Source organism: Lepisma saccharinum, chromosome 29 (assembly GCF_977018435.1).
Source record: "Lepisma saccharinum chromosome 29, izLepSacc3.1, whole genome shotgun sequence".
Taxonomy (NCBI): domain Eukaryota; kingdom Metazoa; phylum Arthropoda; class Insecta; order Zygentoma; family Lepismatidae; genus Lepisma; species Lepisma saccharinum.
The window spans coordinates 24076902-24096200 of record NC_139257.1 but is presented as its reverse complement, the minus strand read 5'-3'; the positions used below and the strand labels follow the sequence as shown (position 1 = coordinate 24096200).

The following is a 19299-nucleotide window of genomic DNA, read 5'->3' as shown; positions in this document are numbered from 1 at the left end:
CGAAGCTTTTAAAACTAAAAAGAACTCCTCGGTGTTGTGCATACATCTTGGTATGGTAGTTCGGGGCGCAAGCTAGGCCTATGTGATCATAGGTACGCCGATGGCCATGCATTGATGATATGCACAATACTGCAACCATTCTACGTCAAATAATAAAGTTAGCCTAAAGATTAATTTGGAAATAAAAGGCTAAAGAGCAATTATTGGCTCGGTTATCATTGCATATCTCTTGGTGTGGTAGTTCGGGGCGCAAGCTAGGTCTATGTGATCATAGGCTTGCCGATAGCCACGCATTGAGTTTTATGCGTTTTAATTGAGTCAATTCATCAACAAAGCGAAATCCTCGCCTTCGTTTCAAGTATAGTTGCATTATAATTGCAAGAAATAAAGAATAAAACTTTTCAGTTTATACATACGACAGTAATGTGGTTTATTTCTCTGTGCTGTGAATATTGTCTTTGCCCAACACTATCCCTGTACCTGAGAGGAGTCTGTGTACTTCACCGAGTCTCATTGTTCATCACTGAGTATTATTAATTTAATATTAATAGTAAAATAATACGACGCGTGAAGTATTTGTGTGCCTTAATGAAAACTTGGTACGTGTCAAGGTAGTGTAAAAGGAGGTTAGGAATGGAAGGGTGTAGAAAGGAAGGAAGCTACTACAGAGAGAGATAGAGGAGTAGTATTAAATTATCCACCATCACAGGGATAGACTGGAAGATGTGAAGAATTTTGATTGTAAATAAGCTTATACAAGGAAGTTAGGAACTTACATTCACCAAAATACCCTGTAAATAACACAAACCATTAATTCATTCATTGATTTGGATATCTTACGCCGCACTTCTGCCACTTTTGCTTCATCACGACGATGAGGATGAGTGATAAATGTTGAAATTGATGAAGTACTCACAAAGAAAACCCATGCCCTGAAGAAAGGAGAAGATTAAAGAGAGAATGAAAATTTATCTCTCTCCTCTTTCTCTCTCTAAAAAAGAAGAGGGAGAGAAAAGAAAGAAAATAGACAAAGAGGCAGAGAGAGAGAGAGAGAGAGAAATGGGAGAGAGAGAGAAAATTCAAACCCGGAACCCCTGACGTTGTAGCGAGCTGTGATAACTAGTTCCCCCACGGAAAGAAGCTGGTAATAAGCAATACACTTTAACAGTTATAGATAATCATAGCGATTATCCAAAAATGGCGTAAAAGAGACGTAAAACAATCTTATTCATTCATGTTGTAAGTGAATTAAAATATGTTAGGAAGAGAATACATGAATATAATGCTTATATTTAAGTAATCATATATTCTGAAGATGTATGCTAATGTACTTGACAGTGTTTTCAACTACAACAGTGTCTATATTGTTGATGTAAAACATGAATGTAATTATGTCATAAACTTTGAAAGATATGTCAGGATAATGCAGACATATTCCCAGTAAAGCCTAAAATATACACAACAGTACTCTGGAATTTCTCATCATACGAACAGTCAGTATCTTTCAGGGAAGATCGACTAGGGTGGGGGGGTGGGGTATTAAATGAAGTCAGATTTTTTTTTAACCGAAGTGAGAAAATACTGAAAATACAGGATTTGTCCAATAAGTATCGGGATTGATTTTGTCCGACCAATGGGAAGGGGTGGAGGGTGGGATCGGGGAAAAGCGCTGGCAGCGGTGTATTGATGCAAGAGGATCATATTTTGAAGAATATTAACACACTCTACATACAGGGTGTACCAAAAGTCCCAATACCCCCTTTGAATTGTATACAAACCTGCAAAATATTATTTTAACAGCAGGCGTATGATGAGAGGATGCTATACCATTAAATCAGACGAATGACCACCATTTACTCCAGAGGATCTGTGTGCACACCGCCATTTTCATAGCACAGTATTATTCGCCTCCATGTGCAATGTGAAATCCTCCGTAATTGGCTGGCTTGAGGGAAGCAAACGCACTGTGAACAGCTTCTTAAAGTTCACCAGTTGTCTGATAACGATTACGGGCGAATTTCTGTTTGATGTGTCCCCATAGCGCATTATCACAAGATGTCAGATTTGGACATTGTTTAGAGGTGCCGGGAAATTTGGCGATCCTCGTCCAATCCATTCGTCTCTGAACACATCATTGAGGTATTCTCTTAAAATGGCCACCTGAAATCCATATCTGACATCTTACGTTACGGAGGATTTCACATCGCACCTGGAGGCGAATAATACTATGCCATGAAAATGGCGGTGTGCACACAGATCCATTGGAGTAAATGGTGGTCATTGTATGATTTAATGGTATACCATCCTCTCATCATACACATGCTGTTAAAATAACGTTTTGGAGGTTTGTCTACAATTCAAAGGGGGGGGGGGTAATGGGACTTTTGGCACACCCTGTATATCTTCAATAAATGTATTTTTATGACTTCAGTCCCGATACTTATTGGACAAACCCTGTATGGTGAGCTTCACTGCAATTATCCTAAATTTCATTTACTATTATGTCAGATTTACTCCTTTGTGGAAACTGTCTGGTGGAGCCTTCTCGCGTCACTACTTGGGCAGAGACTTGGTTTCGTTCGCCTGCTGCAAAGATAACTAAGACAGAGTATACACACTGATAAGTGTGTGGCTTAAACAAGTGATCTTGAAACTTCCATACTCCATTGCTGATAGAGTAGGGGCTGTAATGTACCGAATGTGACTGATTCTTGGGAGAAGCAATGAGAACAACTGACACTTGTTCACTTACTGTCCGGTGATTGGCCGCACAACAGTGGCAGAGACAATTTTTCCTCAATAATGTTCGAATGACTATGAATTGTCAGCGGGATAAAAACAGGGGGTATTATTGTTCTGTACTAATTGGTAAGGAAAGACGACATCTGCTTTTATTTCTTTGCCCGTAATTTCCTTATCCTGCCGTCGATAATACAGTAAAACCTCGTTAATCCTGGCTAATGGGATAGATAAGTTGACGGGTTTAACGAGTCCTGATTAGATCTAAATGAAATAACGTAAAAGAACTGTATAAAGTGCATTAAAACTCCGTTTATAGCAACAAAACACTTTTATTATGGTGCATTTAAAGGGTATAGGCCCAAATGAACTATTCAGTACAGTAGCTACAAAGTCTGCGGGAAACAGAATTTCATCAGTGGTTGACTGCCTTTTGTAGGGAAGTTTTCTTGTTGACTTCTAGCCACATTTAAACATTGCATTCTCCTTTTCTTTTTTGCCTGTCCGGATTAAGCAAAGTCCGGCTTATCAGGGTCCGTATTAACGAGGTTTTACTGTATAAACTATTCATTGCGCTAAAGGTACGAAGAATAAATTATAAAATAACCGATTATACGCAAGACAATTACAAATTAGACAGAAATATGTCTTAATACGAGAACATTTAAGAAATATGTTGTAAGAACTCTAAATTGGTAACATTTGTGAAAATATGTCTTATCAGGTTCGTCTATTTCGGCTGATTTTCATAAGATATGTAAACATCTCACACCAGTATCACGCCAAATCAAAAATATGTTATGAAATAAAGTACCAGGCCTAGATACGACTTTACTGTCTAATATAGAGCTAAACTACTTAGAGCAACGGCCCTTTTAGAGCCCAAGATCTGCACACACAACTCGAAATGCGTCAAATCAAGCTTGATGTATTTTAATGCATCAGTTGACACATTAAAATGCACAATTTGGTTATCCTTATCTTATATTTTATCATCTCTGGGATGATCGTGTCTGATCTTCCAAACTGATGCATTTTAGTGCCTTCCAAGCTGATGCATTTTAGTGCATCACAAGGAATAGAATCTAATAAAACTAATATTACGTATTTCTGAATGCACTTTGACGCACCAAAAAGTGCATCATTTGCAGTTTATGCACGTTACTGTGTTATTTGAGTCAACATACAGGGTGTTTCGTAAGTTCGTTTACAACGCTTGGGAAGCGATTGTACGAGTGAATATAAGGTGGAAAGTTCATGTAACGAAATTCCGGAAACGGCTTTATTGGCGAGTTATTGACGTTTGAAAACGTGGGAAAATGATTTTCCGAAGTGAATAATGGCAAAACGGGTGGAGAGAAGTCTTCGGTGTTGGGCGCTCCACTAAGAAATTGGGTACGCTCTTCTTAAAAAATCACGTGGCAATGTTGTGCAATGTTGGCGCAAGGGATTCCCCAAAGAACGTGAACGAAGATGACGGGAGTGGGGTGGGTGTGCGTTCTGCGTGAGCTGGTATCGACGAAAATTGGCATGTGTTGGATGGCACCAAAAAACAAAGAAAATTTCCTGAGCGAAGGGCACTATGACGTAAAAACGAAAAAAATGAACTGTCATAGGTTGCATACCCTGAAGGGCACACAGTATGCTTAATGGAGATGTGAAGGGAACCTCATCACAGACGGTTTTCAAAGTGTCCACCATGTACTTCCAAGCAGAGGCGACAACGGCGAATCAAGGATTGTCTAGTGCGACCCAACAACCCCGGCGTTTCTGCTATCGATGCTGCAGCTACATTGACACGGCCAACGAGGTCCTCGGCTGACATGACAGGTGTTTCGTAAACGAGGCGTTTCATCTCTCCCCAGAGGAAGAAATCCAGGGTCGTAATATCAGGCGATCAAGGTGGCCATGGCACAGGCCCTCCCCTGCCAATGCACTGGTTGTGGAATACGGTATTGAGGAAATGGCGCACATTCCGATCGAAATTCCGTCATGTTGTAACCACAGTCTTTGTCTCAGTGCCAAGGGCACGTCCTCTAGTAGTTCAGGCAAAACCTCACTGAGAAATGCTTGATAAGTGGGTCCACATAGGCGAACAGGGAGAATGCACGGTCCAATCAAATGGTCATTCAGTATCCCGCACCACACATTCACTGCAAATCTGTGCTGATGATGTGCCACTAGCAGTGCATGTGGATTTTCATGTTCCCACACATGACTGTTTTTACTATTGAACACACCAGTTTTCGTGAAGATAGCCTCATCAGTCCATAGTACCGTATTCTGAAAATTGGGGATAGTTTCAATTTGATGAACAAACCATTCGCAAAAGTCCTCACGTGGGCTAAGGTCCCGAGGTAAAAGTCTTGCACTTTCTTCAATTTGTACGGGTGCATCCCCTCTTCTACCACGACTCGCCACACATTCACATGGGAGGTGTTTCGTTCGTGACTAGTGCGCGCGTACTGGTGCCGGGATGATCCATCACTGCAGTTAGCACATCTTCCACAAACCGTCGTGTTCGCACATTTCGCGGTCGTCCAACTTCTCGACGAGGTGGCAACACTGATCCTGTTTCCCGAAGTCGAATGTCTACAGTTTGAAATAAGGTGTGCGATGGTAACACCCTATTTGGAAAACGTTCCCCATACAGACGCCTTGCAGCACGGCTATTACCTCCAGCCTCCCCATAAATCAGATGCATGTCCGCCAGCTCTTGGGACGTGTATGTAGCCATCCCTTACACCGGGCTACAAGTGTTTATGGCCGTTAACACTAGTACGCTTCACAGAACACGATGGGCTGTGGCTAAGAATTAACACGTAATACTGCTAGGTCAAATGTTTGCCCAACACTACTGTCCAAGAACCTCTCGTCTTTCCATTCAACCGTGAATGTTTAACAACCTGCTGCTGGCACAGCACCTGAAGCACGAATGGCACAGACACGTGCGCTCCTTCATGAGGAAACCTACAATGTTGGCGACCCTAGCGGGAAATGTGGTACTTAACGTCAGATCACATGGACACAAATCTGCCCTTCAGGGTATGCAACCTATGACAGTTCATTATCTTCGTTTTTACGTCTTTGTTTTTTGGTGCCATTCAACACATGCCAATTTTCGTCGATACCAGCTCACGCAGAAGGCACACCCACCCCACTCCCGTCAACATCTTCGTTCGCGTCCTTTGGGGAATCCCTTGCGCCAACATTGCACAACATTGCCACGTGATTTTTTGACAAGAGCGTACCCAATTTCTTAGTGGACCACCCAACACCGAAGACTTCTCCACCCGTTTTGCCATTATTCACTTCGGAAAATCATTTTCCCACGTTTTCGAACGTCAACAACTCGCCAATAAAGCCGTTTCCGGAATTTCGTTACATGAACTTTCCACCTTATATTCACTCTTACAATCACCTCCCAAGCGTTATAAACGAACTTACGAAACACCCTGTATGTATCAATTGACACGTTGAGTTGTGTGTGTGCCAAGCTGCTTTTAGTGCCACGTGGTAAGCATCAAGTACCGTGGACGCCGTTTTGTCCTCAAGACCTCAACACCTCAATTTTGCAACTCCCACTGGGGCTTGAAACTGAAACTTCTCGCATCAAAGGCAGAGCAATAACCACTAAAGTTGACGAGCTGTATCCTTGCGGGTTACTTTTGCGTAGAAAAGCACTTACTACTTACTCACTGTTTGAGTGGTCGACAGCTCTTGAAAAGTAAGTTCAGAATGACGCGCAGTGGCTGCTACTGCGCAGCCAAGCTTTGTCAGGGTTCACCCGCAAAGATACAGCTCGACAGCTCTTGAAAAGTAAGTAGAGAATGACGCGCAATATCCTGGATGAACCAAAGTACACCATGTACATAATGGTGGTTGGATGAGCAGGTCTGAACATGCTCTGCAACTTACCCGAATGCCATAGAACGGAAATATCGGAGAAAAATATTCGTTGACTGAAGGATCCAAAAGAACCGAGAATCCTGATTCGGGTCCTGATCCGCTCACTCTCATAGATTCACCCGATTCTTCATCTTCCTCCTGCTTTGAATTTTCATTTTTGAAAACACTGGAAGAGAAAAGAAGGCGGGAGATAGATTTACATTCTTTACAAATATATTATTAAGTTGCAAGATAGAGGGTAGCATCAGCCGGTGGGCAAAGGTAGGTCAGGTCAATTGCATTTCTAGGTCAAGTTCCTTGCACCGTGCCATGGGTGACGGAGGTACATTCACCATCCTGGTGATTTTTGGAGGTGACGTGATCAGCACCACGCTCTGGTATAGGGATCACCAAATCCGAAAAAAAGATATCAAGATATCATATAATATTCAATCCGAATATAAAATATCCGGATATCGGATAATTTTCTATCCCTATATAAAATATCCGAATATCGGATATTCTTATATACATATATCCTATATCAGGATATTCAGATTATCCGAAATGACCGGATATTCGAATGTGTGCATTATCGTTACAGTTTTCTCGTTTATCCGTTTTATGGGCGCTCCACGTATTTTTAAATTTATCTTCTTATTGCGCTGTATGGATATTCTAGGAATCATTTATCAAATCTGTACTATCCGTATATTTGGATTATCCGTTGCATCCGAAACGGATATCGGATAATTTTAAGGTCAGATATCCGTTATCCGGATATTTTACTCCCCTCACCCCATCCTATTCTGGCAGCCTTTACACCCCTCCCCCCCCCAAGTGGCCATTTATTAGAGGCTGGGTGGACACCGGAGCTCCATGCAGGGATAATACTGAAACAAATATACTTGAAATCTGAAACGCTTGCCGAAATTATGGCAGCGCGCGCGATATGGCGCAGTGGATTGTGGGAGAAGTTGTTCCCCGAATATCATCCATTGTGGAGACAATAGTGTAGAAATTGTAGTGAGACAATGTACTTTTTACATCTAATAAACCTGACATATGAATGATTGTTGTGGCTGCTTCTCCCGACATTTTTTTGTGTTCCTTTCGTCTCTATGGGTTGCAATTGTAGCGTTTTGAGTGTCAACTGTACATGTGGTAAAGACAATCCAGATGACCAACATTTATTCTTTGAATGCGAACAATTCTCAAACCAATGAAATATACTACATAAAAATTTGATGCGATTAAAAATTCCATGTCCTATATTTCTACTATCTCTTTTGTCTGATTTATCCACACCACTTATTTGGATTTTATATGGATAAGCACGCAATATCAAATTGAAATATAAACAGACCATAACGTGTAAAAGTGTAAGAATCAAGATTTATTAGTGTCGTCAGTCATGTATCCTATTACACGGGAGCTGGAAAAGTGTAACTGAAACAAAAACAGGAACGTTGGCCAAAGTCGACAGTGTTTTGTCTGATAGGGTCAGAGAAAGAAGAAGAGGAAGAATGAATATCAATTGAAACATTGGACCTGTGTTGCGTCGTTGCGAGAATAGAGGATAGAAAATGTTATATTTCAGTGTTCGTAGCGTCGACAAGAGGCTTCAAACTTACATGTCGTATTCCGAACCGGTGACGTGGTAATTGAAGCTACAGCAGAATCCATAAGCAGACCGAATCATCTTTATATATTTGCTGCAGTTGACTCTTGTTCCTTCCCAACGGCAACGTAGCATCATTTTCTCACATGGTTGGACGAGCTGCAATAAAAACATATAAAAATGCCAACACTTGCAATTGCTTCAAGATATATATACAGGGTGTCTCCATCAAGACAGATTTTTTGCGGTAACGGTTTGTTGACTGTAACCATTGTGGTCTACAGCCGCACACCCTGGCCGTTCAACTGCTTCTCAAGAAAACGTTGAAATGCAATGGAATCATTTGATTTTGTATTGTTAATTAGAGTCGCTTTTCTGCCACTTTTGGCTATTCGCGACGGTGAGGATGAGTTTTTGAGTGCGTGTTTTTAAGTCCACTTCATGTACAGATAGATCAATCGAGAGTTGACCTACAGTTTAAGTGCTATCGGAACCATTGTGCAATGTTTCTCACCGGGGTATCGAACACGGGACCCTGTGATTACAAGGCAACGACGGGATGAGTGATGATATGATGAAATTGATGAAGGGGTACCCAGGCTGGAATTAGAACCCAAGAACCACTGACGTCATACAGCTCTGCGCTAACCACTCCGCCACGGAGGTTGGTTGCATAATTTCAACGATAGCACAGAGATCTTTAATTAATTTCGTACTAATATTTCGAACATCTCTAATATAACCATCCTAAATATGTGTGTTTGTGTGTACTGAGGCACGTATCCAGAATTATAGCTCTGGAGGAGTTCGATCCAAGTGTTTCACATCCAATAATAAGAAAAAAATATGAAAATAAAGTAATTCATTGCGTCAGTGCTGCTCTCTACTGATGAATTATAAAGTCAACGGTATTGCAAACTATAACACTTTTAAGATAAAAGATGGTATTACTTGCCATAAGCATTGCCTGTGGAATGCTCAATCCGTTGATACGTAAGAGTTCGTCCAGTTTTGAAGCAACTTCATCATCAAATGTTCTGGGATCAATAAGATTTCTTAGGTGCTTCAAAAGCTCAAATACTTGGGATTTATTTAAACCATGTGGATATTTCCTGCAATACAAATCCCTGACATGAACAAGAAGAAATAACATGCATATAAAACTTTTTCAATATTCTTCTACACCAATGTTTCACCTAAAGTTGTGGTCCAGATTGAGAATTGTACGAGTTTCCTTTACCTCCTAAAACTGTGTGCCTCAACAATTCTATCTGAAAATTATAAAAATATTCTACAGCAACGTTTCGTATCAATCCCTAAGATTGTATATTTATTTTTATTAAAGTCTCTCTGAACGCTTCACGGTGACCAGGGCATTCACTTGTTTTTCTCAGTTGTCTCAACCTCTGAGGCATGTTTACAATGCATTGTGTTGTGCCATGCAAACCTCCTGAGCATTCAGGAAACAGGTAATACTTCTGGTTATAGAGTCAGCGGTTTGCATGGTAGCAATTAAAAAACACGATTCGGCATAGAGGAAGAGCTCGATGGCCTAGTAATATAGAGGTGAGACAAGCTGAGAGGGGACTGACTTTTGGGATTGAGTGGAGAGAGACGAGGTGGTCAGCAAGGCAGTAGGTCAGAAGTGGAACGACGCTCTGGTCGACGAATTGGAGAAGCTTACAGAGGACTTCGCTTATTTGATTCAGCTAAAGACTTCAGATAGACAGGTAATTATCCTAACACCCAGCCATGATTCAGGTTCAACGGTTCACAAAACCCAACGAGTGACCATTGTCTTTTCTGTAGTTAAGTTCCTTAGTGTGATTTTGTACCTTTCGCATTGCCAAGCGTTAACTCGTCATGCCAATGACGAGTGGTCTCATCAAGAGGATGAATGATGAATAGTTTACATCACCCCAGCAATTAATCGCATAAACAACTGGTTCAGATCCCCTCATTCTTTAGAATGACACGGTTTCACCTGGAGTAGTGGTCCAGTCGAGAACAGTACCAGTTCCCTTTTCCTCCTAAAACCGTTTCTTTTCAGCAACTCTAGCTGAAAATTGCAATAATCTTCTACATCAATGTTTCACCTAGAGTAGTGGTCCAGATCGAGAATGGAACGCGTTCCCTTTACCTCCTAAAACTGTGTGCGACAGCAATTCTAACTGAAAATTGAAATAATCTCCTACATGAATGTTTCACCTAAAGGAGTGGTCCAGATTGAGAATTGTGCCTCAAATGCTGGTCATAGATTGGAAACAGCTTGGGTATCTTTTGAGTTAAAAATGATGCCACGTTGAAGTGTACCAGCGTATATAAGAACTTATGCAAAACCGGTAAAATAAAGTTAATAAGTTTTGCAGATGCTGGAATATATGTGTGTATTTTTGTATACCTCTAGCCCGGACACCCTTTATTTCAGAATGGGAAAACTAAGCTCCAAGAAGCATTTCGTACACTCTCTGAAGCTTTTTGAACTTCAGCACTGACAATAACTTATAGTCATCGAGAGATGAAATAAGATTTCACTTACAAAGTCTCCGTCATCTTTCTTGCTCCAGACAGGTTGACCTTATTAATATTGCAGAATGTGACCCCAGGGAAGGGTATCTGCCAGATGGGGTAGTTTGTCGTTTCAATGGTTGTTATGGTAGCAGATTCCCTGAACTGCTTGATGACGGTGATGCAGAGAGAAATGGCCCACAGCGACGCACCAAGGCAAATGATCGTCCAGAACAACCTGTAATAGAACAAAAGAGAAGTAGCACTCCATTGGTGCACGTGCGAGCAACGCTCACCCTGGGATATAATTGTAAGTTTTTCAGGCCAAGATAATAGCTTCGTCTAAACCCTGTGGAGCAGATCCGCGCATAGCTGGAGGAGAAGGGAAATCGAGTGGTGAAAGCGCAGTGTTGCCAACCGTACGGTCCAGACCTTAGCCCGTACGCTAAATCCACGGCTTGTCAAAATTTGCTCTTGCAGTTTTATCCCTAATATTTCCATAATAAATTCTTAAACCAAGCGTACGGACCTGGAGACAAAAATACGGTCCGTTTACCACGTGCGTACCGTTTTCAAAAGTTTGCAACGCTGCAGAGCAAAGCAGCGAAAGCGGGTAACTCCAGTCGTCCATTACGCAATCCCGTTTCTCTCACTGTTCACTGGTGGAGCCGTCTCGCGTCACTACTTGCGCAGAGACTTGTTCTCGTTCATCTGGTCTACAGTTAGATGGTGCAGGGTTAAGTTCGTTACACTTTTTGACACTAGGTGCAGTGCAGGTGTATCCCGGTGTCGGGCTGGTGCAAGGAAAGTGCGTACAACCAAGTGGACAATAAGAAGTGTTCAAGTTCTGATTCAACAAAAGCATGTCTGCTGCTTTGAAAGTTCATTTGGTTAGTTAGCACGCACCACGTGACCGTACACCATACATTACATCGTTCTAGAACGTGGTGCAAACGGTGCAGACACCAAATACACTAAATGACACCAAATCAACGACATAGACGAGTGGGTGTTGCACCGTGCAGAGAGAGTCAAAAAGTGCAGCGAACTAGACGAGGCTACTGATAAAACTTTCTGGTCTTCTACAGCTGTCATTTCTGATGTATATGACCAGGCTATGTCATTGCCTTTAGTCTACGCAGACCAGGGTTGGCAAAACTTTGTGTTTTTCAAAAGAAACAAAAAAAGTTTTTTTGTTTCAAACATGTTTTTAACCGAATAAAACATGTTTTAAATAAATAAAACGTTTAAAACATAATACCAAGAAGATTTATATATAGGCTTACCATACATCCGGGATTAGCCCGGACAGTCCTGGTTTTTTAGTGCTGTCCGGGGTTTTGAGAATCTGAACATGAAAATAGCTACCGGTATAGAATATTCACGACCAAAATTTATGACCGGCAAGGATCGATCGATTATAAGGATCGATTATACCTTTTCTGATTTAGAAGAGAGTGCACAAGTTATTAATGCAATTGTAAAAGATGCTGTAAATATTCATGAGCTATTTGATTAACGTACATTGTTGATCAAGTTAATTCAAAACCAAAAGGGAGATTGTGGTTCCAATTCTAAAAAAGTACCAGATACTATTGAAGAGAAGTGGCAAGCAATTTTTTAAGGTGTTTCAAAAGACTGATATTTCACGTACCAACATTTCCAAAATAGTCGAGTTTGTTATGTTTTTGCCTGAAACATCTGCTCCAGTTGAGAGAGTATTTTCAATTATGGGGATTATTTGGTCTGCAGAAAGCGGTAGAATTCTAGTATCTACTGTTAAACATCTGCTGAATGTTCAAATTTATTCAGAACTTTCATGTATGACGGTTATTGTCATATGGCATCATAATATTAAAATAATGTAATGAATGTTGAGAACATTTAAATAATCTACTTACGTCCGTAAACCGGTACAATACGAAGTTCAGAAAATAACGCTAGATGGCACCATTTGTAAGTCATTATAAATTGTAAAATTCTTAAATCACATTGTACGTGAATGTTATTTTGAAGTTAAATTCAAAGTCATGGTTTTGCAAGTGCCTTTATAACAAATTTTAATCTCTTGTTGTTGAAGATCTCATTGTCGTAAAATTTACCGCCAAAAGCAGTTTGCTTTCGCTATGCACAAGGACATTTTGATGTGACGGCGGCTGCACGCAAGGACAATTTGCAGTGATGGCGAAAACCTATAAAATTTACAGCGTAATATTCTCCATGGTATCGCATGAATAGAGATAGACAGTTTGTTCAAACGTTTATTACAAAAATATCTTGGACATATACATCTGCAAGTATTGTGATAATATACAACTATTTTAACTGACAAATTATCCGAGTTAATTCTGTTGTACAAAAAGGACGGTGGTACAGGTTAGAAGAAGAGGAAGAAAAAAAAGCGGTTGAATCTGGAAAAAATGGAGCGGAAGAAGCTTGTTGGTGAAGAGAAGGGATAATCTTTTCCCGTAAAATTTTGGTGATCACACATTTGTGAGACAAGGACTGAGTGTTGTTTCCACACCGGTAATGGGTGAGGAACGTCTTCAAGATTTGGAGAAGGAAGATGCGTATGTGATATGTTAAAAATATCGTGCCCAAATAGTCCGCAGAGGTACAACGGCATGGCGTCTTTTCCCGGCTACAGAAGGTAAGCTGTTGTTTTCCAAACTTTTAGCATGAGCTCATGTCGACGCAAATTAGGTAGATCTACCAAAAATTAACAGTGTACAAATATGCATGCATTCGTGTGAGGCGTGTGTTGCAAGATAAATTACACACAAATCGTGTGCAACGTCATGATGTACATCAACTGACAGGCGACGTTTTCATTATCTGGTTCGAGCATTCTTTGTTAAACAAACAAGAATCTTGTATTTTTCTATGATTAATAGTTGAACTGTGTACAGTGTGTTTGTAACTCATTGAGAGTGCATTAAATACCATAAGTGGTAAAGGATTTATGGTAATTTAAATTTTATTCAGAGTGACCTGTGGAGGGGCTTCCTCCAAAACAAGGGAAAAATACTGGTTGGGGTTCTCAGTTCTCCTGGAGCGTCGTACGAAAATTACTTATACTCAGATGGGGTTTCTGACGTCATATTTTATTTGGGGTAGTTGATCTCCCCCGGCAAATTTCCTTCCACCTGCGCTTTCAGGCGCTGCGAGAGTGACCTGTGGGGGGGCTTCCTCCAAAGTAAGGGATAATACCGGTTGGAGTTCTCAGTTCTCCTGGAGCGTCATACATGTTGTGAATTTTATGATGTTATTAAAACAAACAAGCCGTTTCTGAAAAAGTCATGTCTAGTGAAAAGTAGAACTGAGTCAACTAAATGCTACCTAGAACAGAGAGGCTTCCTAAATATCATAAAATGGATTATTCAATTAAACATTTGAAAATTAATTGATTGATTTTAGAAAATAATGTTGATATTTTTTCTTGTACAATTTATAGTTTAATGTTCCAATAAAATGTTAAGGCTTTAACTGAAATTCAGCAGTAACGAGTTGATCGCGAATATGTCCTGGGTTGGACCCCAAAAAATATGGTAAGCCTACTTATATACTAAGAATAATAAGTAATCTGTTAATCATCCAAAAATGGGCTGTGTTCCTATTATAAGGTAAACGCTTGACTAACTTCTTAAAATACACATTTATATTTGTATTATATCTCGTATGTATGCAGTTCGAGAACTGGCTAATCCACAGCTGCCAGGCCCAACTGGGCCCACGTGGCACTCTTGTTTTTTATGTTTTTTATGCGACATTTTATCATGAATGCAACTAAATATTGACATTAACAACAATGTGCACATTGTGCAGTGTGTTAAGTGAGTAACAAAACAGTATCATTCATGTGGTACTCAATTTTAAAAATATTTTAAACACCTGTAAAAAAACATAGGCAGGTGTTTTAAACATGACCCACGGGTATTCATCATGATTTGCTTCTTTGTTAATGCAATATACATTTTCAGCCACTGCACAGATTTCTATGCACAAAAAACAGAATGGCATGTATTGAATGAAAAGGTATAGTTACAAAACACGCAAATAACCACATACCCTGTTGTGAACATTAATCATCATTCATCCTTGATGATAAAGCACTCTCTGCTCGTGGTGAGCTTGGTGGTAAGGCGCTAGAGGTACTAAATTTACACACTTGAATGGCAACACATGACACTTGAGTTTCACACCCCTAAAGACTGGATCAGCATGGGTAATGTAAGGATATACCTGTCTCTGTACTCCAACTGAAGATCTGCCGTGAGAGGTTATGCTTGTGACTGTACGTAGAGTCTGACTTGCGACTAACGTTAACACGCTCTCTCTATTCAATCGTAACTTGCTCCTCAAAGACTGAATTAGAACTGACCTCGATCTCTCTCCCTCCCAGACATTTATTCAAATTCAATTTACTAAACAAATTCAGTCAGGCCTGTAGCCTCTTCCTGGATTTCGCCTGCTTACATGTTTATGCTCCTGATGACCAGGAAGAACTTAAGTGCTGTATGACACTGCATTCCTCTGATGTTTCTGAATATTTCCTGATTGGAAAACGATGCTTGAATGACTGGGAGTTGGAGTTCGTTGTACATAATAATTAAAAGATACTACGGAACGTTACGCTATCAAAAACATATTATTAAAATGTGTTTTAAACAATACTTAAAAAACTGTTTAAAACACTTTGTTTTAAACGTTTTAAACATTTGTGAAAAAACAAATCCATGTGTTTCAAACGTTTAAAACAAGTTGTTTAAAACACTTTTGTTTTAAACATGCCAACCCTGGCGCAGACACCTCGCTTTGATGTCAGTTCGCCACGCTCACACGTATATCAACCGCGTAAGCATTTTCAGCAAACATTTCATTTCCATGTACGCTGAATTCATATTGTTTTCTGTTTTATTCTTCCGTAATTATTTCATTTGACCACATTCACATATTTCTGCTACTATTTATGGCTAAATTAAGTTTGAAATTGATATTCGTTACGAATGAACAACAGCAGTTCGGAGCATGGTTTACTGAACCGAGGAATGAGGAAATAGTACACTTGGACAGAGTGCTTGATATTGACTGGGCAATTTTTTACTCATTCCCGTGTACTTACGGGTTAATGTAGCCAATCATGAGTTTCCGGAAATGACATTCATGTGGAGCTAAGAAAATATATTAAAGCGCAAGGTCAGGAATGGGGCAAATGCAACTTCATTAAGACTGTCTATGAACAGAAAACTTACAAAAGTAGGGCGTAGGGCCACCATTAAAACTTCCCTATTCAGAGCCCTCTGTAGCCCGTTTGAAGCATCGCATTGCCATGAAACTGGGTATATAGGCTATGTGGAACCATGGGAAGCGAATGCTGACGAAAAAAAATCACCACCAGGTGGCACTGAGGCTCTGTAGTAACAACAACCAGTAATTTGAGTTTATGTCAGTACAGCAGTGTTCAGTATGCGCCCGTCAATACGAATGAAGTTTGGAAACGTAAGGCAGTCTCTGCGCAAGTAGTACATGAAAGGAAACACACGGCTGCAGCTACCAACCGTTTACAGCAGCGCTCACTGCTTTATCCGCCTATTCACTTTCTGCCCTTCTCCACCGCTATGCTCGGTCTTGCTCCACAGATTCCCGAGACAGAGCGTAACTTGAAGTGGATATTGGCGTCGAGACAGAACTTTGTTAAGCTTTGAGCACATTTCGCACACCCCCAAAGTCCATAGAACACCACAAGCAATGACTAGCGAGCAACATCTTTCAGAACTTGAAGTGGATATTGGCGTCGAAACAGAACTTTGTTAAGCTTTGGGCAAGTTTTTCACACTCCAAAGTCATCGAACACCACAAGCAATGACAAGCAAAATCATCATATTTCCGAACTTGAAGTGGATATTGGCGTCGAGACAGAACTTTGTTAAGATTTGGGCAAGTTTTTCACACTCCAAAGTCATCGAACACCACAAGCAATGACAAGCAAAATCATCATCTTTCCGAACTTGAAGTGGATATTGGCGTCGAAACAGAACTTTGTTAAGCTTTGGGCAAGTTTTTCACACTCCAAAGTCATCGAACACCAGAAGCAATGACTAGCGAAACAACATCTTTCCGAACTTGAAGTTAATATTAGCGTCGACACAGAACTTTGTTAAGCTTTTGGCAAGTTTTCCACATCCCCAAAGTCATAGAACACCACAAGCAATGACTAGCGAAAGCAACATCTTTCCGAATACACTCACCTTTCAATCCTGTGCCTACCAGTCTCCACAATGTACCTATTACAATGAAAGCTTGTCTGGTTAAGATAATCGAACAGGAAGTCCCTCAGTGTAAACTTCATATTACAGCAACTTTATTTTGTGTTTATACTTGCAACAGCGTTCGTCAGTTTTGAGTTGTGGAAGATTGACACAGTGCTCCCTAGATGGCAACACGAGTCCATAACAGCCATTACTTCATTTCTTGTACGTACGATAAGTGTACTGTACATGTTTGCATGCAAATAAAGTCACTTAGAGTCGGAAACATTCATGTTTTGAATTCACAATCCTATCACATTCGATCAAATGCACATATAAACAAAATTCAATCCTTCTGCAGATAACAGAGATGCAACGTTCTCCATATATAGAAATGTTCCTTGTAAGTCAATATCACAGGATCAAGTTAAAGGTAAGTTAGTAAGTACATTATGTAGCCGTTACAATAACATCACTTTTCACTTTGTGTCCATTTGCTCTATGTTTTTCTGAACACGCAAGGAACCGATAAACATGCAATAACGCATTTAGCATGGTGGTGTATTTAAAATGTTCTAAAGATAAGTTTTTTGAGCGATATCAATTTGTGGTATATCCACTGCAAGATTACATTGTAATTGTCGGTAAAGAATATTGACCTTCAATATGTAAGTACAGTGCATTATTGAATGAGAAGTAGTACATTTTACAAAATAATTTTCCGCCAATAAGTACCACATTGGCCGAGTACTTGCATCACGATTCATTTGTTTAAAGTGTACTTAATGCACAGATAGGTTAATCGAGGCTGGAACTACAGTTTTAAGTGGCATCCGTACCACCATGTACAGTCATGGACACTTCTGCGTTGTAATAATTGCATTACCTTTCAATGGAATTGCTACAATCCAGAAATGTCCATGACCGTACAAAGCGACGAGAACCCTCATTAGCATAGAGATGTAGAGAACAGGTGTAAAATAGGAAATACATGAAAAAATAATATAAAAAGGTAAAGGTAAAGTGCTCCCCTGTGCTTAGCACTACGCCATGAAGGCGTATAGGGGGTGTGGGGGTAACGCCCCACACTTTCTTGATCCGGTCATGAGTGGGGATGATGTGATCAGCATCACGCCCCTGACCGCCTTTACCCCCCCAGGGTTTCCCCCAGGTACCCATGTTATTCGACACTGGGTGGGCGCCGGAGCCGCTTCCAAATAATATACAAAATCGAAAATGAATATGAAATAGAAGATAATTAAAAAATGATAAAATGCCCCAAGAACTGGGAAAAATGGAAACTACACAAAGTCGAAGATAAATGTTTGATAAATGAAAGATATTAGACTGTAAGAACTGACAAAGATGGTGATACAAAATTGAAGATAAATGTGAAATAAACAAAGCTAACTCAAAAACAAAATAACGCTGCCAATTGAGAACAGCTAGAATTGAAAAAGTGAAGTTAAAGAAGACTTAACTACTTAATATATTTGCGCATGGGTCATGTGCCTTGCACCGTAAGTGTTACTCAAACTGGGTGAGGTTTTTAAACAGCATACTAACATTTTCCTCCACGATAAGATCTATTATGTCATGAATAACGCATCCAATCAATATGCTTGTCACCCACCTTTCAACCTTGGGCCGGTCAGCCTCTGCAGTATACTTGAAGCAATGCAAGCTGCTCTGTTGAAGATAATCGCAAACGATCGATTTCAGACTCGAAAACAAGTTGCAACTTGTTCTTGCCTTGAAGCAAGTATTCACTGGTGGAGTTTTATTAATTCGAACAGTTTCTGGATTCATCCACGCTTTAAAGTTGACACTCATCATAACTTTCTTGTTGCACCACTTCCAGCATTTCTTGATATTTGAACTCAGAGGCACACATGCGCTGCCGACACGCATGCAGAAACCTCGATTCGGTATCCACCATCAAGACACACAGAAGACTTTTACCACAAGGCTTCATTGTAGTCCGAAAGATCAATCATACCTTTAAGAGCTTTGTCGTATCAAAGGAAAAAACACCCATTAGCTTCCAATGTGGTCCTCCATTATGCCCCTTCTGCAAACACACCCTTTCCAACACTTCTTTTCGTTCTTCATTGTCGCCAGCTACCTAATGCTGTATCTTCATTAAGAGTTCCTCATATTAAGTGTGTGCCAATCAAAGTGTCGAAAAGGACTCTTAGGTACACACCTTCCGTCAAAGGGTCCGTCTTAGCCCTTTCTTCAAGACAGGAATATTATTCTGAAATAATTGCTTGTCCACAATGGGGAAGCAAGATT

General features: G+C 40.3%; 1 protein-coding gene across 1 annotated transcript in view; it reads right to left on the bottom strand.

The window, feature by feature from the left end:
* The window catches only part of LOC145981438 (sodium channel protein Nach-like), a 51320-nt gene extending 34215 nt beyond the window's left edge, over nt 1–17105 (bottom strand). The window contains exons 1-5 of the mRNA XM_083114671.1: nt 17005–17105; nt 10788–10994; nt 9204–9360; nt 8262–8407; nt 6658–6814 (exon numbers count right to left, since the gene is read on the bottom strand). Coding sequence (XP_082970797.1) covers nt 6658–6814; nt 8262–8407; nt 9204–9360; nt 10788–10994; nt 17005–17105 — 768 coding nt within the window. The remainder of the gene's footprint in view (nt 1–6657; nt 6815–8261; nt 8408–9203; nt 9361–10787; nt 10995–17004) is intronic.
* Nucleotides 17106–19299: the final 2194 nt, after the last annotated feature.